The sequence below is a fragment of the Doryrhamphus excisus genome, unplaced genomic scaffold, assembly GCF_037039965.1.
Source record: "Doryrhamphus excisus strain RoL-2023G ecotype Guam unplaced genomic scaffold, RoL_Dexc_Guam_v1.1 HiC_scaffold_24, whole genome shotgun sequence".
In the NCBI taxonomy this organism is placed as follows: Eukaryota; Metazoa; Chordata; class Actinopteri; order Syngnathiformes; family Syngnathidae; genus Doryrhamphus; species Doryrhamphus excisus.
Genome location: NW_027621862.1, coordinates 3,679,324 through 3,703,495, shown reverse-complemented (window position 1 = coordinate 3,703,495; position 24,172 = coordinate 3,679,324). Strand labels below are relative to the sequence as shown.

The window sequence follows — 24,172 nt, the reverse complement described above, 5'->3', positions numbered from 1 at the left end:
CTGCGGACGGAGGTGAGGACTATAGTCATGTAAACACATTAAGCAGGGCTGCATTTACATATGCATGTAAAATACAGCTTCGATTACTTATATTTATATTATATGCTTTAAGCTAACGATTAGTTTGTTTAGGGTGCACTTTTTAAACAAAGTACATGCTTTACTACAGTGTTTTTTTTAATTACACACAACATTAGGAAAAATATAGCATTGATGCAGATGAAGACAATACAAATAAGCGAGAAATAGCATTTCCTCAAATGCAGCGTAGCTGGTGTTTATTATTAAGAGAAGGCATTTACTGTATGAATGCATTTTCTCAAACACGTCATAATTTTCATATTATACTGTATTATTCATTCATTTTCTACCGGGGGTGCTGGCCTCTCTGACTTCATTTCCAAGGCCTCTAACATGAAATGTCCCTCTGATGTACTCGTTCCTGATCCTATTCATCCTGGTCACTCCCAATGAGAACCTCAGCATCCTGATCTTTGCTACCTCCGGCTAACATGCTAACATGTAATGTCCCTCCGATGTACTCGTTCCTGATCCTATCCATCCTGGTCACTCTCAATGAGAACCTCAGCATCCTCATCTTTGCTACCTCCGGCTAACATGCTGACATGTAATGTCCCTCTGATGTACTCGTTCCTGATCCTATCCATCCTGGTCACTCCCAATGAGAACCTCAGCATCCTGATCTTTGCTACCTCCGGCTAACATGCTAACATGTAATGTCCCTCTGATGTACTCGTTCCTGATCCTATCCATCCTGGTCACTCCCAATGAGAACCTCAGCATCCTCATTTCTGCTACCATATATATTTTTTACATATTTACAAATGTTATTTGTGAATAAGTATGATAAATTCTTATTATGGGAATATTCATTCATTCATTTTTACCGCTTCTCCTCACTAGGTTCGTGGGGGTATGCTGGAGCCTATCCCAGCTGTCTTCGGCGAGAGACGGGGTACACCCTGGACTGGTCGCCAGCCAATCACAGTTCACATATAGACAAACAACCATTCACACTCACATTCATACCTATGGACAATTTGGAGTCGCCAATTAACCTAGCATGTTTTTGGAATGTGGGAGGAAACCGGAGTACCCGGAGAAAACCCACGCATGCACGGGGAGAACATGCAAACTCCACACTTTAACACTGTTTTAAAGCACTAGACCAGGGGTCTCAAACACGTGATTACGTTTGATTAATGTTAATGTTAAAGGTTAAATAACTGTTAATAGTTATCCTCCCTATCCGTGTGGAAGTGGTAAGTTTTTGGCTATTTAAGTTTAAAGGAAATAACTTGAAGGCTACCGTTTAGGTCGCTAGCTCTCTAGTTTGCGAGTTAGCATGTGTCTCAAGACCCTGCAGTTGCGCAATATGTTGTAAATAAAAAGAGTATAAATGTGACTATAGTCGTGTTTTGTCATGTCTACAGGGCTCTAATAATGCTTTGTTCATTTTAATCTGAAAAAAATAATTTGTCTACCCACCAACTATATGTGGTTTCTTAAGTTTTTATTATTTGCCGTTTTATTATTATTATTATTATATTTATTTATTACTGATTGATTGATTTCCTTTATTCTTGATTTGTTTATTTATTTTTCATCTTATTTTGTGTAGAAAAATTAAAAGTAAGATATTTGAGAACAGTGGAATGTTTTATCAGAGCTTTTCTTGTAGAAAATCGGAACCAAAGCGAAGTTTTTTAAATTTTTTTTGTTTTTAATAAATGCATTTTTTGGAAAACCTGATGCGGCCCAGTCTCACCCAGACCTGAGCTCCAGTGGCCCCCCAAGTAAATTGAGTTTGAGACCCCTGCACTAGGCGATTCGTGATTCACACATCATTCATCTGATACAATTCAACACTGGGAATCTAACTGTTTGTTTTTATTCAGTGGATCCAGCAGCAGGTGACCAATTGCATCCTGAAAGGTACCATCTCCACTAATATACCCTATAGGGTTCATTATTGGACTCCATCATAAGTGTTTGTGGCTTTTCCGGGGGTAAAAGAAGCTAACTGTCAAGGCTATAGCACAGTGGTGACAAGGCACTGTAAGCCCTAAAGGTCCAATTACTGCATGTACTTGCTTCCTTTAGTGGTATGACGCCAGACTTGCTACCCGTACAGTAACACTAGGGGGAACTAAATAGCTTGCAATAGACTTCAGATACACTTTTACTACGTTTTTTTTTTATTACTAAGACGCATTACAGTACAAAACCTCATCCTTTATTCATTCACTTAAGTCTTTCAGTTAAATGTGCAACACATCACTTATGTCACTATACTCACAATGGTTATGTCCATGTTATATACCTGTACTGTACCTGTTCTGATATGTATACTGTATTTACTGACTACATATGTTTATTTACTCATCTGCATGTATCTTTTTTTTTTAATTAGCAAAGAGCCCTCTTTAGTACAAAAGTAATTAATTACAAACAATCATTAAATAGGGCGGAATGGTGGTCAAGTGGTTAGCGCGCAGACCTCGCAGCTCAGAGAGCAGGGTTCAATTCCACACTCAGCCAGTTTGCATGTTCTCCCCGTGCATGCGTGGGTTTTATCTGGGTACTCCGGTTTCCTCCCACATTCCAAAAAAACATGCTAGGTTAATTAGCGACTCCAAATTGTCCATAGGTATGAATGTGAGTGTGAATGGTTGTTTGTCTATATGTGCCCTGTGATTGGCTGGCTGGCCACCCGTCTGGTGTGTACCCCGCCTCTCGCCTTAAGTCAGCTGGGATAGGCTCCAGCATACCCCCGTGACCCCGATGAGTATAATCGGTGTAGAAAATGGACAGATGGATATCTAAAACGTGATTGTTAAGGTGAAGTATTACCCGACTTTTGGCCCACCCTGTAATACACATACTGTATATCTGTATACTATGTATATACAATTTGTAACAGTACAGTACCCCTCCATCTGGTACTTTTACAATCAGTAACTGTTACATTTGTTCACTTCCTGCTTTCCTAATATAGTTTAAGTTTTTAAATTAAATTAAATTAAATTAAATTAAATTAAATTAAATTAAATTAAATTAAATTAAATTAAATTAAATTAAATTAAATTAAATTAAATTAAATTAAATTAAATTAAATACAAGGTGATATGAGCATCCAATGCCATAATGGGTACCATAGTAAGTGTCAATATAGTGATATATATATAGCACATCATGACTGGTTCAAGACTCTTCATCCTTGTATTTAGCAAACATCAACTGCTTGTATTGTTTCTTGAATTGGCTCATCGTTGTGCATTGTTTGAGGGTCTTACTCAATCCATTCCATAGTTTGATTCCACATACTGAAATGCTATGGCTTTTTAACGTAGTCCTAGCATAGAAGTGTTTCAAATGTACTTCTTCCCTGAGATCATATTTCTCCTCTCTTGTAGAGAAGTATTGGATGACATTTTTAGCTAATTGGTTATTTTTAGCCTTATGCATTATTTAGCTGTTTGAAGATGAACTATATCAGCAAGTTGAAGTATTTGTGATTTTAGAAATAAGGAGTTAGTATGTTCTCTGTAGGCGGCATTATGAATTATCCTTACTGGCCTTTTTTTGCAGTACATTTAGCAAGTGAAGATTGCTTTTATAGTTATTACCCCATATTTCCACACATCGGTTGGCGTTGTTATTTTTATATATTTTTATTATTATTATTTATTATTGTTAGCCTTATGCATTATTTTAGCTGTTTGAAGATGAACTATATCAGCAAGTTGAAGTATTTGTGATTTTAGAAATAAGGAGTTAGTATGTTCTCTGTAGGCGGCATTATGAATTATCCTTACTGGCCTTTTTTGTAGACGCATAATGATCATTATTTATATGTATGTTATATTTTCTTTTTATTGGAAAAAAGGAAGAAAAGTATATGATGAACTATTAAGGCTTACTATGATAGGTCATTTTTTGTGTTTTATAGTATTTCTGGCGTGTGAATGGAGGAGCCACGAAGACAAAGTTGTGCCCAGCATGCGTAAAAAAGGAGCGACTGCGTCTCTTTTGTGTGTGCGTGAATGCGCAGAATCCGCGCAAGGCTCTTGAAAGGGAGAGAGAAGCGCATCTGCACCCCAGAAGATGAGCGCGCGTCGGGATGGATGTGTTGGTTTTCTCCTCGGAGGAGAGCGGTCGGGGTGGGTGGGGGTGCGCCAAACTTGCGCAAAAAAAGTGGACTCATAGTTTAAAGTGTTGAATTCCAAGGAAAAGGGGGATATCGGCACCATGGCGGCTATACGAAGGAAATTCGGCGAGGACTACCAGGTGGTGAACACCAACCGGGGCATGACTTTCTGCGCCCCCACGAAGAGAAAAAGGCAGCGCTTCGTGGAGAAGAACGGCCGCTGCAACGTCCAACACGGGAACCTGGGCGGCGAGACGAGCCGCTACATCTCCGACCTCTTCACCACCCTGGTGGACCTCAAGTGGCGCTGGAACCTGCTCATCTTCATCCTCACCTACACTGTGGCGTGGCTGGTGATGGCGTCCATGTGGTGGCTCATCGCTTACATCCGCGGGGACCTCAGCAGGGGCGGCCACGACGCGTCTTACACGCCCTGCGTGGCCAACGTGTACAACTTTCCTTCCGCGTTTCTATTCTTTATCGAAACCGAAGCCACCATCGGGTACGGGTACCGTTACATCACGGAAAAGTGCCCGGAAGGGATCATTCTCTTCCTCTTCCAGTCGCTGCTGGGCTCCATCGTGGACGCCTTTCTTATCGGATGCATGTTCATCAAGATGTCGCAGCCGAAGAAGCGCGCAGAGACGCTCATGTTCAGCCAGGACGCAGTCATCTCGCAGCGGGACGGAAAGCTGTGCCTCATGTTCCGGGTGGGCAACCTGAGGAACAGTCACATGGTGTCGGCTCAGATCAGGTGCAAGCTCATTAAGGTAAGACGCAGCCAAAGTTTAACTCATTTTCTTTTCTCCTCCTAAAGCAATTAGGAGGAGAAATTTACTCAATTTACCTGGGGGCCACTGGAGCTAGGGTCTGGGTGAGACTGGGCCGCATCAGGTTTCCCCCCCCAAAAAAAACGCATTTATTAAAAAAAGTTATTTCCTTTAAACTTAAATAAACTTACCACTTCCACACGGATAGGGAGGATAACTATTAACCTTAAACATGAACATTAATCAAACGTAATAATTTTTCTGGGTACATGATACCATACAGCAGGGGTCTCAAACTCAATTTACCTGGGGGCCACTGGAGCTAGGGTCTGGGCAAGGCTGGGCCGCATCAGGTTTCCCCCCCCAAAAAAACAGACACATTTATTAAAAAAAGTTATTTCCTTTAAACTTAAATAGCCCAAAACTTACCACTTCCACACGGATAGGGAGGATAACTATTAACAGTTATTTAATCTTAAACATGAACATTAATCAAACGTAATAATTTTTTCTGGGTACATGATACCATACAGCAGGGGTCTCAAACTCAATTGACTGGGGGGGCGCTGGAGCTCGGGTCTGGGTGAGACTGGGCCGCATCAGGTTTCCCCCCCCCAAAAAACAGACACATTTATTAAAAAAAGTTATTTCCTTTAAACTTAAATAGCCAAAAACTTACCACTTCCACACGGATAGGGAGGATAACTATTAACAGTTATTTAACCTTAAACATGAACATTAATCAAACGTAATCATTTTTCTGGGTACATGATACCATACAGCAGGGGTCTCAAACTCAATTTACCTGGGGGCCACTGGAGCTAGGGTCTGGGCAAGACTGGGCCGCATCAGGTCCCCCCCCCCCAAAAAAACGCATTTATTAAAAACAGAAAAATATACAAACTTTTTCAGTGCTTTGGTTCTGATTTTCTACAATAAAAGCTCCGATAAAACATTCCACTGTTTATCTTAATTTTTATTTTTCTGCACAAAATAAGATGAAAAAATATAAAAAATCAAGAATAAAGAAAATCAATCAGTAATAAATAAATATAATAATAATAATAATAATAAAACGGCAAATAATAAAAACTTAAGAAACCACATATAGTTGGTGGGTAGACAAATTATTTTTTTCATATTAAAATGAACAAAGCATTATTAGAGCCCTGTAGACATGACAAAACACGACTATAGTCACATTTATACTCTTTTTATTTACAACATATTGCGCAACTGCAGGGTCTTGAGACACATGCTAACTCGCAAACTAGAGAGCTAGCGACCTAAACGGTAGCCTTCAAGTTATTTCCTTTCAACTTAAATAGCCAAAAACTTACCACTTCCACACGGATAGGGAGGATAACTATTAACAGTTATTTAACCTTTAACATGAACATTAATCAAACGTAATAATATTTTCTGGGTACATGATACCATACAGCATCCATATCAAACTTGCGCTGGCCGCACTAACATTAAACTTTCATATCAAGGCGGGGGCCTCAAACTAGTGGCCGCGTGTTTGAGACCCCTGTCCTAAAGTATGCTTTATTAGCACTTTCTACAGCGCTGCAACCATTTTTTTAGCCCACTTTATTAGCCCACTTTTTTCTGCATTGCATGTGTCTAATCTTGAGACAAGAACTTGAGACTAAGTCTGAACAGGTGACCAACCCAAACATCAGTTTCTTCTCGTTCAGCCCTACCTGAGGTTTTTAGACAGTTATGGCACAATGCAATCAAAAGTGGGACCGGCGCAGTAAAAGTAAAAAAAAACTTTGCTCAGATTGTGTGATTGTGTGCTAGTCTATGAACTTCCAAGCAGAAAAGATTCACATTGACTATCACACACCAAATAATCACTTTTTGTCAGTGAAAGAATCCAATATATGGCTAATTAATGTATTTCCGGTACCGTATTTTAGCATTTTAAATAAATATAATATAAAAATTATATTATTATAATAATTCTATAATATTATTAATATTAATTAATATTAATATTATTCTATAATAATTCTAAAATATTCTATATTATTTTATTATATTATAAAACTTAATAAATTATCATTTTATTGTTTTATAAATTTTTTTATAATTAAATCAGATTTAATTACACATTTTTATGATTCAATGATCAATCAGATACACACTTTTCATCGGGCAGCAACAAGGGCAACAAATTACAAACACCTGCATTGCACTTCATCTGCAGAATAAAAAAAATATTATTGTTATTATTTTATGAGATTGTGTGGGTAAACTGTGGCCCGGCTTAAAATCGTGTGCATGTATCAAATACATGCGGTGGAGTCGAACTCGGGTCTCCTAGCTGTGAGGCCCATTTGTCAATCAATATGTTATATTCTAGTACCCATAGTCCCCTGGGGTTCTAAGACTGCTGAACTGATACCATATCATTGCTGGAGCAGATTGGTCATTTCTGCAACCAAAATAAACACTTAACGTAACGCTAACGTGATCCCTAGCGCCTATAGCAGGGGTCTCAAACACGCGGCCCGCGGGCCAAATGTAGCCCGCAGGACACCAGTTTGAGGCCCCCGCCTTGATATGAAAGTTTAATGTTAGTGCGGCCCGTGCAAGTTTGATATGGATGCTGTATGGTATCATGTACCCAGAAAAAATTATTACGTTTGATTAATGTTCATGTTAAAGGTTAAATAACTGTTAATAGTTATCCTCCCTATCCGTGTGGAAGTGGTAAGTTTTCATCTTCAAATTAGCATCATGACTGCTTTTCTGTTTGCGAACAACCTTTGAAACACTGCTGCATTTCTCCAGGTCACTGGAGTGTGTGAGTGACAGGAAGAAAAGCTATGACTCACATGCGGAGGAGTTGCTTTGGAGTTGGTTTTGATGCATTACTCCCAAACACGACCCCGTCTTGTACACAGTATCTCAGGCCAATAGCCGCTACCACGTGGATGATGTAATCAACTTCTGGTTGCTCATTGGTCAGTTCTGCAACGAGCACAAACGCACACACAAACAAACGCTAACGTTTTCTTTGGAAAGATTGGGCGGGTCGTATTCAAACACTTGGCGAGCCGGATGTGGCCCCCGGGCCGTAGTTTGCCCACCGTAGTTTGTTAGGTCCTAACCCATTCCTTGATTAATTGGACTAAGATTCAGATTAATCGACTAAGAAAAGTATCGACTAAGTATCAACTACAGATCGAGTCCTTATTCGCAGCCTTACCCTCCACTAGCCACGTTTACATGAGGAGTTTTTCTCAGGGCACATATAGACAAACAACCATTCACACTCACATTCATACCTATGGACAATTTGGAGTCGCCAATTAACCTAGCATGTTTTTGGAATGTGGGAGGAAACCAGAGTAAACCCCCCCCCCCACGCATGCACGGGGAGAACATGCAAACTCCACACAGAGATGGAAGGGTGGAATTGAATTCGGGTCTACTAGCTGTGGGGCCTGCGCGCTAACCACTCAATCACCGTGCAGCCAAGAAGCCCTGTAAATGTTACATTAATTCATTCATTCATTCATTTTCTACTGCTTATCCTCACCCTGGACTGGTCGACAACCAGCCAATCACAGGGCACATATACGTAGACAAACAACCATTCACACTCACATTCATACCTATGGACAATTTGGAGTCGCTAATTAACCTAGCATGTTTTTGGAATGTGGGAGGAAACCCGAGTACCCGGACATGCAAACTCCACACAGAGATAGCCGAGGGTGGAATTGAACCCTGGTCTCCTAGCTGTGAGGTCTGCATGCTAACCACTCGACCACCGTGCAGCCCCAATAAACAACAGAAGAAGAAAAACAAACGCAGTCTGACAACTTTCCGATTGAGCGGGTACAAGATACCTCAATCGGATTGGGGAAAGGAATATTCCACCCCTGGGAATCCGATTATATATTCATTGGGATTGGCACTTTTCTTTCGGAATGAGGTGTATACAAAGGTTACATTCTTTCCGTTTGAGCAAATAACCCGAATGGAATTGGAATATTTGGGTCCATGTAAACGTGGCTAATGTTGTTGTTAGGATTGTTGCATTCAATACAGCTTGTTTTTTTCCACTTTCTCCACCGTACGAGCAAGCTGAATAGCGCTGAGCCTTGTCCTGTGGAAAAACGGACAAGTATTTTATGACGCCCATGAACCATTTTCCATACCATGTGTGATGTCGGTTCTTCATGGCCCAGCTGAGTGCTCCTTGCAGCAGGGTCATCACGCAACGTCCTCCTATCGTCAGCGAAAAAACTCTCAGTGGGCTGTAATTCTGAGTTCAGCACCGGCTCTAAATGTCCTCGGCTCAGATGGATGTGCCCCCGGGGGGAGGGGGGTCGGGGTATACAGGTGGGGGGGACTGTACATGCATTGATTAAAACAGCAATTTGTGTACTAAGTGGGTCCTTTCTATCTTTTAGTCACTTCTTCTTGCTCTAGCAACACAGACAGCTAATGTGACTTTATAGTGTTGGCTAATATATCTGACGTTTTCTACAAGGCCGAAGTAAATTGATGCCGCATCCAATTCCTATGTTTCTAAGGCCTTTGTGTGCTGAGAATCACACTTTTTTTTCCCTGCTCTTCCTTTCATTGTGTATTAAATGGACTTTTACTGCAGTCCAAACATTTGCAGATAAGTGAAGGCCAACGTTGCTTTTTGTTGTGACTCAGAGAATTAGTCGTGTTTTTGTCTCCTGTGGAGCGGCGAGCATGATCTCAACTGACAGTTGCCGCCTCCAGGGAATGTCACTTCATGTACGCTAAACAGCCACAACATTAGGTACACCTGATGCGCTTATGAAATAAGAAATATAAATATGATCTCAGGGAAGAACTAAATCTGAAACACTTATATGCTAGGCCTACGTTAAAAAGTATAGCATTTCAGTATGTGGAATCAAACTATGGAATGGATTGAGTAAGAATCTCAATTGTGTGACCCACTTATTGTGTGGAAATATGGGCTAATAACTATAAAAGCAATCTTCACTCGCTAAATGTACTGCAAAAAAGGCCAGTAAGGATAATTCATAATGCCGCCTACAGAGAACATACTAACTCCTTATTTCTAAAATGACAAATACTTCAACTTGCTGATATAGTTCATCTTCAAACAGCTAAAATAATGCATAAGGCTAAAAATAACCAATTAGCTAAAAATGTCATCCAATACTTCTCTACAAGAGAGGAGAAATATGATCTCAGGGAAGAAGTACATTTGAAACACTTCTATGCTAGGACTACGTTAAAAAGCCATAGCATTTCAGTATGTGGAATCAAACTATGGAATGGATTGAGTAAGGAAATCAAACAATGCACAACGATGAGCCAATTCAAGAAACAATACAAGCAGTTGATGTTTGCTAAATACAAGGATGAAGAGTCTTGAACCAGTCATGATGTGCTATATATATATCACTATATTGATATATACAAAAAACTTTATATTATATTATATATTATAATATAGATTAGAAAAATACTATATTAGAAAAGCAGGAAGTGACCAAATGTAATAAAAAAAATAATAAAACAAACAAACAAAAAACTTAAACTATATTAGGAAAGCAGGAAGTAAACAAATGTAATAAAAAAATTTATTTAAAAAACAAACAAAAAACTTAAACTATATTAGGAAGCAGGAAGTGAACAAATGTAATAAAAAAACCAAACAAAAAACTTAAACTATATTAGAAAGCAGGAGGTGAACAAATGTAATAAAAAAAATAAAACAAACAAAAAACTTAAACTATATTAGGAGAGCAGGAAGTGAACAAATGTAATAAAAAATAATAAAAAACAAAAAAAAAACTTAAACTATATTAGAAAGCAGGAAGTGAACAAATGTAATAAAAAAATAATAAAAACAAACAAAAAACTTAAACTATATTAGAAAGCAGGAAGTGAACAAATGTAATAAAAAATAAAAACAAACAAAAAACTTAAACTTTGTTAAGAAAGCAGAAAGTGAACAAATGTAATAAAATATATTAAAAAAACAAAACAACAAACTTAAACTATATTAGGTAAGTAGGAAGTGAACAAATGTAATAAAAAAATTAATTAAAAAAAACAAACAAAAAACTTAAACTATATTAGAAAGCAGGAAGTGAACAAATGTAATAAAAAATAATAAAAAACAAACAAAAAACTTAAACTATATTAGGAAAGCAGGAAGTGAACAAATGTAATAAAAAAATAAAAAAAAACAAACAAAAAACTTAAACTGTATTAGAAAGCAGGAAGTGAACAAATGTAATAAAAAAATAATAAAAACAAACAAAAAACTTAAACTATATTAGAAAGCAGGAAGTGAACAAATGTAATAAAAAATAATTAAAAAAACAAACAAAAAACTTAAACTTTGCTAAGAAAGCAGAAAGTGAACAAATTTAATAAAATATATTAAAAAAACAAAACAACAAACTTAAACTATATTAGGTAAGCAGGAAGTGAACAAATGTAATAAAAAAATTAATAAAACAAACAAACAAAAACTTAAACTATATTAGAAAGCAGGAAGTGAACAAATGTAATAAAAAAATAATAAAAAAACAAACAAAAACTTAAACTATATTAGAAAGCAGGAAGTGAACAAATGTAATAAAAAATAATAAAAAAACAAACAAAAAACTAAACTATATTAGGAAAGCAGGAAGTGAACAAAATGTAAGAAATTAGAATGTGCAAATTATTTACATTTTTACATTTCTAAGCCTATTAGTGCAAGAGTTTCATGTTGCACGATGAATTGCACCACAGGCTGCACTACTTGGCTACAACCAGCAGAGGCGCTGTCCTTTCATTCAACTAGATACATACGGCGCTATTATTATTATTATTTGAGCTATATATAAGCCACATAATTTGCTACACACGTGTAGGCGACTGACAAGTAAAAGAAATCGGTTGAAAAACATGGCCGCCATCAAGCAAATGTGTTTGGGAATTATTTGAGCATTTTGCATACAAGCCATTGAACCCATCTGTTCAGTACAAAACTAGCATTCAGAACATTTACAGATTCTCCCGTGCCATGAAAAGCAAATGATAGTATTCAATTCCCCCCCCGTAGGCAATCAAGTAAATTGAGTCCAATGCCCATCTGTGTACTGTCAGAGTGAGCGTGACGTACACTATGTAGTCACCGTGCGGGGGCCCGTGTACATAAACCTTGCTGCAGCGTGTGGACACAACGCCGTGCTTTGTTTTCAGGTAACACACGCCTCAAGGTCATCGTCCGGCCGGTGGAGGTGGCGCACGAAGCTGACAGGCGGAGGGGGGGGGGGGGGGGGGGGGGGGTAAATGAGGCGTGCCGCCGTAAATCCAAATTCCTATTCATAATAGCGGAGCAGCGCAAACACGGCATGATCGATTGACAGGCAGGTTGTAAATCCTATCAGGATTTTTGCTACGTTGATGGTCAGCATTTTTATTATTTGTAGCGAATACGGATATTTTTAATACTTGGTTGAGGTTTATAAATGCAACATTTTTTTTTATATTAAAAATATTCAGAATTAATTTACTTTAAGATGTGGTTCACTCCATGTTTCGTTGTTTGCTGTTTTAATGATGTATAAAAATACCCACAGTATACTGATTTGAATTTATTGCCTTTGACTGGAATCTAATTAATATGAACATTGAATAATGTCCTTCGGCGGGTGGACTGCACATATACATAATGTACATTTACTTCAGAAGACAACCATCCTTGAATTTGTGTCATTAATCTTCATGCAGCTTTCATTAATAAATGAATATAATGCTGCCATGCCGTGGAAATAGACAAACATGGGATATGCATACAGTGCCAATTTTTTTGAGTGGCCAAAATGTCCTCAAAAAGACGTGTCTCCACAGGTCACGGGTTGTGGCACGTGAAGATTTAAAGACAAAAACACAAACACACATTTTGTCTCGTGTGGACCAGCCAAAATGTCCCCCAAAAGACACATTTCCATGCAATAAACTTTGACATCCACGCAAATACTGAAATACTAGTACACAAACATACAGTTTCCTTGTGTGGACCGGCTAAAATGTCCTCAAAAGACAGATGTCCCTCACAGTACAGGTGGGACCACATAAAGAGACATTTTCCTTTGTGGACCAGCCAGAATGTCCACAAAACAAAAAGGTGCAATGTCACACCAAAATGTCCCCAAGAAGACGAATCTCACAAGAAAAGTGTGAAGTCAAGGGGTGACATATAGTACATATCGAAAGACAAGAACACAAACATGTGTCCCTAAAAGACAGATGTCCCCCACAATAAAAGGTGGGATGTCAAGGGTGGTGGCATGCGTTTTAACTGTGCACCAGCTAAAATGTCCCTATAAAGTCAAATGTCCACATAGTAGAAGTGGGATGTTAAGTTTTGAGACAAAATTTTGAGCCAAAATGTCCCCAAAAGACAGATGTCCCCCACAATAAAGGTGGGACGTCAAAGGGGGTGGCACACATTTTAGCTATGTACCAGCTATAATGTCCCCATAAAGTCAAACGTCCACATAGTAGAAGTGGAATGTTAAGTTTTGAGTCAAAATTTTGAGCCAAAGTTTCCCCAAAAGACAGATGTCCCCCACAATAAAAGGTGGGACGTCAAGGGTGGTGGCACGCGTTTTAACTGTGCACCAGCTAAAATGTCTCCATAAAGTCAAATGTCCACATAGTGGAGGTGGGATGTTAAGTTTTGAGACAAAATTTTGAGCCAAAATGTCCCCAAAAGACAGATGTCCCCCACAATAAAGGTGGGACGTCAACGGGGGTGGCACACGTTTTAGCTGTGTACCAGCTAAAATGTCCCCATAAAGTCACATGTCCACATAGTGGAGGTGGGATGTTAAGTTTTGAGACAAAATTTTGAGCCAAAATGTCCCCAAAAGACAGATGTCCCCCACAATAAAGGTGGGACGTCAACGGGGGTGGCACACGTTTCAGCTGTGTACCAGCTAAAATGTCCCCATAAAGTCACATGTCCACATAGTGGAGGTGGGATGTCAAGTTTTGAGATAAAATTTTGAGCCAAAATGTCCCCAAAAGACAGATGTCCCCCACAATAAAAGGTGGGACGTCAAGGGTGGTGGCACGCGTTTTAACTGTGCACCAGCTAAAATGTCTCCATAAAGTCAAATGTCCACATAGTAGAAGTGGGATGTTAAGTTTTGAGCCAAAATTTCCCCAAAAGACAGATGTCCCCCACAATAAAAGGTGGGACGTCAAGGGTGGTGGCACGCGTTTTAACTGTGTACCAGCTAAAATGTCCCTATGAAGTCAAATGTCCACATAGTAGAAGTGGGATGTTAAGTTTTGAGACAAAATTTTGAGCCAAAATGTCCCCAAAAGACAGATGTCCCCCACAATAAAGGTGGGACGTCAACGGGGGTGGCACACGTTTTAGCTGTGTACCAGCTAAAATATCCCCATAAAGTCACATGTCCACATAGTGGAGGTGGGATGTTAAGTTTTGAGACAAAATTTTGAGCCAAAATGTCCCCAAAAGACAGATGTCCCCCACAATAAAGGTGGGACGTCAACGGGGGTGGCACACGTTTTAGCGGTGTACCAGCTAAAATGTCCCCATAAAGTCACATGTCCACATAGTGGAGGTGGGATGTTAAGTTTTGAGACAAAATTTTGAGCCAAAATGTCCCCAAAAGACAGATGACCCCCACAATAAAGGTGGGACATCAAGGGTGGTGGCACACGTTTTAGCTATGTACCAGCTATAATGTCCCCATAAAGTCAAACGTCCACATAGTAGAAGTGGAATGTTAAGTTTTGAGACAAAATTTTGAGCCAAAATGTCCCCAAAAGACAGATGTCCCCCACAATAAAGGTGGGACGTCAACGGGGGTGGCACACGTTTTAGCTGTGTACCAGCTAAAATGTCCCCATAAAGTCACATGTCCACATAGTGGAGGTGGGATGTTAAGTTTTGAGACAAAATTTTGAGCCAAAATGTCCCCAAAAGACAGATGACCCCCACAATAAAGGTGGGACATCAAGGGTGGTGGCACACGTTTTAGCTATGTACCAGCTATAATGTCCCCATAAAGTCAAACGTCCACATAGTAGAAGTGGAATGTTAAGTTTTGAGACAAAATTTTGAGCCAAAGTGTCCCCAAAAGACAGATGTCCCCCACAATAAAGGTGGGACGTCAACGGGGGTGGCACACGTTTTAGCGGTGTACCAGCTAAAATGTCCCTATAAAGTCACATGTCCACATAGTGGAGGTGGGATGTTAAGTTTTGAGACAAAATTTTGAGCCAAAATGTCCCCAAAAGACAGATGTCCCCCACAATAAAAGGTGGGACGTCAAGGGTGGTGGCACGCGTTTTAACTGTGCACCAGCTAAAATGTCTCCATAAAGTCAAATGTCCACATAGTGGAAGTGGGATGTTAAGTTTTGAGACAAAATTTTGAGCCAAAATGTCCCCAAAAGACAGATGTCCCCCACAATAAAAGGTGGGATGTCAAGGGTGGTGGCACACATTTTAGCTATGTACCAGCTATAATGTCCCCATAAAGTCAAACGTCCACATAGTAGAAGTGGAATGTTAAGTTTTGAGTCAAAATTTTGAGCCAAAATTTCCCCAAAAGACAGATGTCCCCCACAATAAAAGGTGGGACGTCAAGGGTGGTGGCACGCGTTTTAACTGTGCACCAGCTAAAATGTCTCCATAAAGTCAAATGTCCACATAGTGGAGGTGGGATGTTAAGTTTTGAGACAAAATTTTGAGCCAAAATGTCCCCAAAAGACAGATGTCCCCCACAATAAAGGTGGGACGTCAACGGGGGTGGCACGCGTTTTAACTGTGCACCAGCTAAAATGTCTCCATAAAGTCAAATGTCCACATAGTGGAAGTGGGATGTTAAGTTTTGAGACAAAATTTTGAGCCAAAATGTCCCCAAAAGACAGATGTCCCCCACAAAAAAGGTGGGCGTCAAGGGTGGTGGCACACGTTTTAGCTAGGGACCAGCTAAAATTTAGCTGCATACCAGCTAAAATGTCCATATAAAGTCACATGTCCACATAGTAGAGGTGGGATGTTAGGTTTTGAGACAAAATTTCCCCAAAAGACAGTTGTCCCCCACAATAAAAGGTGGGACGTCAACGGGGGTGGCACACGTTTTAGCTGTGTACCAGCTAAAATGTCCCTAAAAAGTCACATGTCCACATAATTTTTGTGGGATGTTTAGTTTTGAGCTAAAATGTCCCCAAAAGACAGATGTCCCCCACAATAATAGGTGGGACGTCAACGGGGGTGGTACACGTTTTAGCTGTGTACCAGCTATAATGTCCCCATAAAGTCAAACGTCCAGATAATAGAAGTGGGATGTTAAGTTTTGAGACAAAATTTCCCCAAAAGACAGATGTCCCCCACAATAAAAGGTGGGACGTCAAGGGGGGTGGCACACAAAACACTTTTCAAAACACATTTGCATTGTTTCATTCAGTGTGTCATTGTTCTGGCATGTTATTGTGGGGTCTTTTGTGACCTCTTGATGAGTCGTCGCTGTGCTCATTGGGTAATTTTGCCGGGGAAGGTTCACCACTTCCATAAAGTCGAGGGTGGGATTAAACTCAGGTCTCTTAACTGTAAGGTCTGTGCGCTAACCACTCGACTACCGTGCAGCCTGGGATGTTAAATTTTTAGCCAAAATTTCCCCAAAAAGTCAGATGTCCCCCACAATAAAAGGTGGGACGTCAAGGGTGGCGGCACACGTTTTAACTGGGGACCAGCTAAAATGTCCCCATAAAGTCGAGGGTGGAATTGAACTCGGGTTTCCTAGCTGTGAGGTCTGCGCGCTAACCACGCAACCACCGTGCAGCCCTTTTCAAAACACATTTGCATTGTTTTGTGTGTCATTGTTCTGGTATTAATGTGGGGTCTTTTGTGACCTCTTGATGAGTCGTCGCTGTGCTCATTGGGTCATTTTGCCGGGGAAGGTCCATCCCTGCAAGGGATTAAACTCAGGTCTCTTAACTGTGAGGTCTGCACGCTAACCACTCGACTCCCGTGCAGCCTGGGTGTTAAGTTCATTCATTCATTTTCTACCGCTTATCCTCACGAGGGACACGGGGGTGCTGGAGCCTATCCCAGAGGCGGGCCAGCCAATCACAGGGCACATATAGACAAACAACCATTCACACTCACATTCAAACCGGAGTACCCGGAGAAAACCCACGCATGCACGGGGAGAACATGCAAACTCCACACAGCGATACCCGAGGGTGGGATTGAACTCGGGTCTCCTAGCTGTGAGCCCTGCGTGATAACCACTCAACCACCGTGCAGCCTGGGATGTTAAGTTTTGAGCCAAAATTTCCCCAAAAGACAGATGTCCCCCACAAAGACAGAAATGTGGAATGTCAAATTTCTAGTCAAAGTGTCCCCAGGAGAAAAGAAGCAGTGCCATAAAAATATTTTGACGACCACAACACAAACCCCAGCCAAATTGTCCCCCAGGAAGACACAATAAAAGTGAGTAAAAAGTCAAGGGTGGTGCGATAATGTCATTTCCAATGTTGCCGTGTCAGCGTTTTAAACAGCCGTTCACCTCAAACAGGAGCTCATCGCCATGACGGCGAGCCAGGGATCTGTGAGCACAGATGTCTTCCTGTGAAATGTCACACCCGTCTGTCCTCCACATCACTGTGAATACAAATGATTGCCATCTGTGGCAGCTCACTGGGAAAATAGATAAAAACAAGTACATGAAAAAAAACACTCAATATGAACTTACTAGGTTTGACTTGGGGCTGCTTCACTATTGGAATATGGATTTAAAGAGACAGTGTCCTTTTGTTTGTTTACTGTCTTTTAGAGCTATATACTTATATGCTAGGACTACGTTAAAAAGCCATAGCATTTCAGTATGTGGAATCAAACTATGGAATGGATTGAGTAAGACCCTCAAACAATGCACAACGATGAGCCAATTCAAGAAACAATACAAGCAGTTGATGTTTGCTAAATACAAGGATGAAGAGTCTTGAACCAGTCATGATGTGCTATATATATATCACTATATTGACACTTACTATGGTACCCATTATGTCATTGGATGCTCATATCACCTCCTACTTCGGTACGTGACAAAAATTTAATTTAATTAAATTTGTAAAAATTAAATAAAATTAATTTTTAATTAATTTATTTTTTTTAATTAAATTAAAGTTTTTTTAATTAAATACAATTTTTTTAATTATATTAGGAAAGCAGGAAGTGAACAAATGTAAGTTACTGATTGTAAAAGTACCATATATATATATATATATCACTATATTGACAGTTACTATGGTACTCATGTCATTGTATGGTCATATTACCTTGTACTTCCGTACGTGACAAAAATTAAATTAAATTAAATTTTTATTAAATTAAAAAAATAAATAAATTAAATTAAATTAAAAATTAATATGAGGAAAGCAGGAAGTGAACAAATGTAACAGTTAGTGATTGTAAAAGTACCATATATATTGTATATATCACTATATTGACAGTTACTATGGTACCCATTATGTCATTGGATGGTCATATCACCTTGTACTTCGGAAAAATAAAAATAAAAATAAAAATAAAAATAAAAATAAAAATAAAAATAAAAATAAAAATAAAAATAAAAATAAAAATAAAAATAAAAATAAAAATAAAAATAAAAATAAAAATAAATTAGGAAAGCAGGAAGTGAACAAATGTAACAGATGGAGGGGTAGTATTTAATAAGCTTTGCTTCTTCCTACTCCTTTTGGACATGTGGAACTGTGAACTGATTATGGGATGCATTCAATTGTAATCTGATGCATGTTCAAATGAAATCAAACCATTACCATTACCATTACCATTACCATTACCATTACCATAGAGACTGAAAATGCAAATATATATATTTGTGATTATACATCCATTGATAAGATAGTGGTTAGCTTTTCCTGCATATAGAATTAAAACGTTGTGTCGTTTCTTTCCGATTTTGACAATTTAATGTAAGCTAAATACTCCCCTGCTGTCGTGCAAGAAATATCTTTGTCTTTACTATCTATTGATCTATTATCCAGCATGGAGGGATTCTTAGCTTTAGAACTTTGTTGCTGTCAGGTTCCAAGTGAGAAGATGACCCGAGAGCACCTCTATTAAATACAGATGATGTGGGAGATATTAAATACTCTATTCTCACCTCCACCTGTTGCATAATGCAGAGGTTGTATAAATTAGCACACCGAGGCCGCGTGGTTCTTTTTTTCTGATGCGATGACCTCATCATTGTGTGTCCGTAGTCCCGGCAGACCCCAGAAGGCGAGTTCCTCCCACTGGACCAGTGCGAGCTCGACGTGGGCTTCGGCACCGGGGCGGATCAGCTCTTTCTGGTGTCGCCGCTCACAATCTGCCATGAGATCAACAGCAGGAGTCCTTTCTTCGACTTGTCACAACGCTCGCTCATGAATGAGCAGTTCGAGATCGTCGTCATTCTGGAAGGCATCGTGGAGACCACTGGTTAGAGACTATTTTATATATAGTTTTACCCATCTATACATTTGTGTACAGTTTGCATGGCGGTCGAGTGGTTAGCACACAGACCTCACAGCTAGGAGACCGGGGTTCAATTCCACCCTCGGCCATCTCTGTGTAGAGTTTGCATGTTCTCCTGCGTGGATTTTCTCCGGGTACTCCGGTTTCTTCCCACATTCCAAAAACATGCTAGGTTAATTGGCGACTCCAAATTGTCCATAGGTATGAATGTGAGTGTGAATGGTTGTTTGTCTATATGTGCCCTGTGATTGGCTGGCTGGACACCAATCCAGGGTGTACCCCGCCTCTTGCCCGAAGAGGGCTGTGAAAATGAAAAACTCGAATGAATGAATGAATAAAAATGGCTGCTGGAATGTAAATACATATACTGCATATATAGCTACAGTACTACAGTAAGAGTATTGTGCTGCATCAACCAGACAATACACTACCAATGTATGATGCAGAATATTAACCTACTACTATGCAAGCTCAAATATCAAACTTGCGCGGGCCGCACTAACATTAAACTTTCATTTCAAGGCGGGGGCCTCAAACTAGTGTCCTGCGGGCCACATTTGGCCCGCGGGCCACGTGTTTGAGACCATCGGTCATCTCTGTGTGGAGTTTGCATGTTCTCCCCGTACATGCGTGGGTTTTCTCCAGGTATTCCGGTTTCCTCCCACATTCCAAAAACATGCTAGGTTAATTAGCGACTCCAAATTGTCCATAGGTATGAATGTGAGTGTGAATGGTTGTTTGTCTATATGTGCCCTGTGATTGGCTGGCTGGCCACCAGTCCAGGGTGTACCCCGCCTCTCCCCCGAAGACAGCTGGGATAGGCTCCAGCATCCCTGTGACCCTCGTGATAAGCGATAGAAAATTAATGAATGAATGTTTTAAGGAGGCTGCATGGTGTATGAGTGGTTAGCAGACAGACCTCACAGCGAGAAGATCCGAGTTCAATTCCATCCTCGGTTTGCATGTTCTCCCCGTGCATGCGTAGGTTTTCTCCGGGTACTCCGGTTTCCTCCCACATTCCAAAAACATGCTAGGTTAATTAGCAACTCCAAATTGTCCATAGGTATGAATGTGAGTGTGAATGGTTGTTTGTCTATATGTGCCCTGTGATTGGCTGGCTGGCCACCAGTTTTTCTATGTGGCAGGAAGTAGCTGTAGAAAACCCTCCACACACACAAGCATGGGAAGAACATGGAGAAAGATTCCAATGAGGATTTGAACCGGGAAACAGTTCAAAACCACTATTCCACCACGCTGTCAATTTGGGACTCTTATGTTTTAATAATAACTTCAACCATTTGCATCTTTGTATGGCATTTTTCTCCCAACATACGGTGCAATATTTAACAGAATGTTTCATTAATGTTGTTAAATAATGCATGCCTATGCTTGTTTCCATCTCTTGTCATATTTCTATATATATATATTCATAATAGGAGTCTTTTTTGCCCCCCCCCTCCTGTGGCAGGTATGACATGTCAGGCACGGACGTCCTACACAGAAGACGAAGTCCTGTGGGGCCATCGCTTCCTGCCCGTCATGTCCCTGGAGGAGGGCTTCTTTAGGGTGGACTACTCTCAGTTCCACAACACCTTTGAGGTGCCAACGCCTCCCTACAGTGTCAAAGAACAGGAGGAGAAGTCATCGCTGACGTCGCCGAACCCTCTCCCCGCCGCGGCCCCCACGCCTTCCTCCCCGCCAACGGGTAACGGGGGACGAGGAACCCGCAGGGGGAGGCTCCTCTCGGCGGACGACACCGATCACGTGGACGACCAGACCGCCAAATTGCCCAGTAAACTGCAACGCATGAGTTCCACCAGGGAGGAGCAACTGTGGCGGGGGGGGAAATCGGCCGCGGCTTTGCCTGGCGGGAAGGCTTCCAGCACGGGCGACCTGCCGCTCAGCATCCAGAGGCTGAGGTCCAGCTCCATACCGGCGCCTCGCCAGGGTGGACGACCAGAGGAGCAGGTTCAGCTCTTGTCCTTGGATGGGGACGCTGAGGAGGTGGAGCTGGAGAGGCACAAACCACCACCGGCGGCCATTAGCACCATCACTACCCCAAATCTGGGCTCCTTCGCTGGGGGGCGGCAGGAGGACAACTTGCCTCCTAAACTGCGCAGAATGAACGCCGACCGCTAACGCTAACTATGGATTGAACTTCAGCCTCTATGGGCATTAAGACAAATTACTGATACCGGTTGTAAAAGTACCTGCAGGTTTTACGTATTTGCCGTCTACCTGAAAGACGAGAAGCCATGCGCCCACGAGTACTGTGAGTTTTTTGATTCTATTGTTTGAGACACTTTCTTATGAGATTAATTTCGACTTTATCTGTAAACACGGCACCAAAATGGCAGTCGTAAACCCCGCTGATGTTGACTGATTGCTTGCTAGCGCCTCCTTTCTGTTTTCGAGGTCAGATAATTCAGGATCTAGTACTAGAGGTTCTAAAGAGGTGTCTAAAAAAACAAGGTACACTACCTGTCAAAAGAATCACATACATAATTCAGGCTGATAGATAAGGGGCGGCACGGTGGACTAGTGGTTAGCGTGCAGACTTCACAGCTAGGAGACCAGGGTTCAATTCCACCCTCGGCCGTCTCTGTGTAGAGTTTGCATGTTCTCCCCGTGCATGCGTGGGTTTTCTCCGGGTACTCCGGTTTCCTCCCACATTCCAAAAACATGCTAGGTTAATTAGCGACTCCAAATTGTCCATAGGTATGAATGTGAGTGTGAATGGTTGTTTGTCTATATGTGCCCTGTGATTGGCTGGCCACCAGTCCAGGGTGTACCCCGCCTCTCGCCTGAAGACAGCTGGGATAGGCTCCAGCATTTCTTGTAGTATTCTTATTGATGTTATTCATTCATTCATTCATTTTCTACCGGTTATCCTCACAAGGGTCACAGGGGTGTTGGAGCCTATCCCAGTTGTCTTCGGGCAAGAGGCGGGGTACACCCTGGACTGGTGGCCAGTCAATCACAGGGCACATATAGACAAACAACCATTCACACTCACTGAAATTATCATTCGCCTAAAATATTTAATCACAAATTAATCACATTTTGTACATTGTTAACTGATAATTAATCACAGATAGAAATACTTTTTTTTTCTACAATCAGTAAAGATGTATGAATGTGAGTGTGAATGGTTGTTTGTCTATATGTGCCCTGTGATTGGCTGGCCACCAGTCCAGGGTGTACCCCACCTCTTGCACGAAGGCAGCTGGGATAGACTCCAGCACCCCCGCAATCCTTGTGAGGATAAGCAGTAGAAAATTAATGAATGAATGAATAACATCAATAAGAATAATACAAGAAATGCTGGAGCCTATCCCAGCTGACGTTAGGTGAGAGACGGGGTTAACTCTGTACTGGTCGACAGCCAATCATTCATTCATTTTCTACTGTTTATCCTCACGAGGGTCGCGGGGGGTGCTGGAGCCTATCCCAGCTGTCTTCGGACGAGAGGCGGGGTACACCCTGGACTGGTGGCCAGCCAATCACAGGGCACATATAGACAAACAACCATTCACACTCACATTCATTACCACTTACTGATTGTAGAAAAAAATTATTTCTATCAGTGATTAATTATGAGTTAACGATTAATTTGTGATTAAATATTTTAGGCGAATGATAATTTCAGTGAGTGTGAATGGTTGTTTGCCTATATGTGCCCTGTGATTGGCTGGCGACCAGTCCAGGGTGTACCCCGCCTCTCGCCTAAAGACAGCTGGGATAGGCTCCAGCACCCCCCGCGACCCTCGTGAGGAAAAGCGGTAGAAAATGAATGAATGAATGTTCCTTATATCTACAAAAGGCCACTGTGATGATATAATATTGCTAGAATTTTTTTTGTGCAATGATGTTTTTCTGAATTTATGAAACACACTGTGAAATAGTACAGGTCAATATACGTGTGTGTGTGTGGGGGGGGGGGGGGGGTCATCTTCTGAAGTACACAAATTCCGGGGACTGACAAGCATATGTGTGCAAAATATGAGTACGATTGTTTGAAAAACATGGCCTCTATACACCAAAAGATCTTTGGACTCAGCGGCTAATTATGCATAAGTCACTGAGCTTGTCTAATGATGATAATAAAGCTTTGACGTTATCAACCTATAGGGGGCGCTTTATGTCTTTTAGGACTTAAATTAGGACACCCCATAGTATAATTTGTATTTCATCGAAAATAGAGCCATATTTAAAAGACTGATGATGTAAACATTTAAGACCAGCATGACATGGAGTGGCTGCACGGTGATCTAGTGGTTAGCGCGCAGGCTTCAAAAGGTAGGAAAACGAGTTCAATTCCACCCTCTGCCATCTCTGTGTGTTCTCCCCGTGCATGCGAGGGTTTTCTCCGGGTACTCCGGTTTCCTCCCACATTCCAAAAACATGCTACGTTAATTAGCGACTCCAAATTGTCCATAGGTATGAATGTGAGTGTGAATGGTTGTTTGTCTATATGTGCCCTGTGATTGGCTGGCCACCAGTCCGGGGTGTACACCGCCTCTTGCCTGAAGACATCTGGGATAGGCTCCAGCACCCCAGCCACCCTTGTGAGGATAAGCGGTAGAAAATGAATGAATGAATAAATTAAATTAAATTAAGAAAGCAGGAAGTGAACAAATGTAACAGATGGAGGGGTAGGATTTAATAA

At 40.9% G+C, this 24,172-nt stretch overlaps 1 protein-coding gene across 1 annotated transcript; it reads left to right on the top strand.

Moving 5' to 3' along the window:
* The first annotated feature begins 4,173 nt into the window (after positions 1–4,173).
* On the top strand, positions 4,174–22,311 carry LOC131109323 (G protein-activated inward rectifier potassium channel 1-like). Its single transcript, XM_058061212.2, has 3 exons — positions 4,174–4,941; positions 19,251–19,467; positions 20,972–22,311. Exons 1-3 carry the CDS (start codon positions 4,273–4,275, stop codon positions 21,640–21,642), a joined length of 1,557 nt encoding a protein of 518 aa, XP_057917195.2. The 5' UTR covers positions 4,174–4,272; the 3' UTR covers positions 21,643–22,311.
* The last annotated feature ends 1,861 nt before the right edge of the window (positions 22,312–24,172 follow it).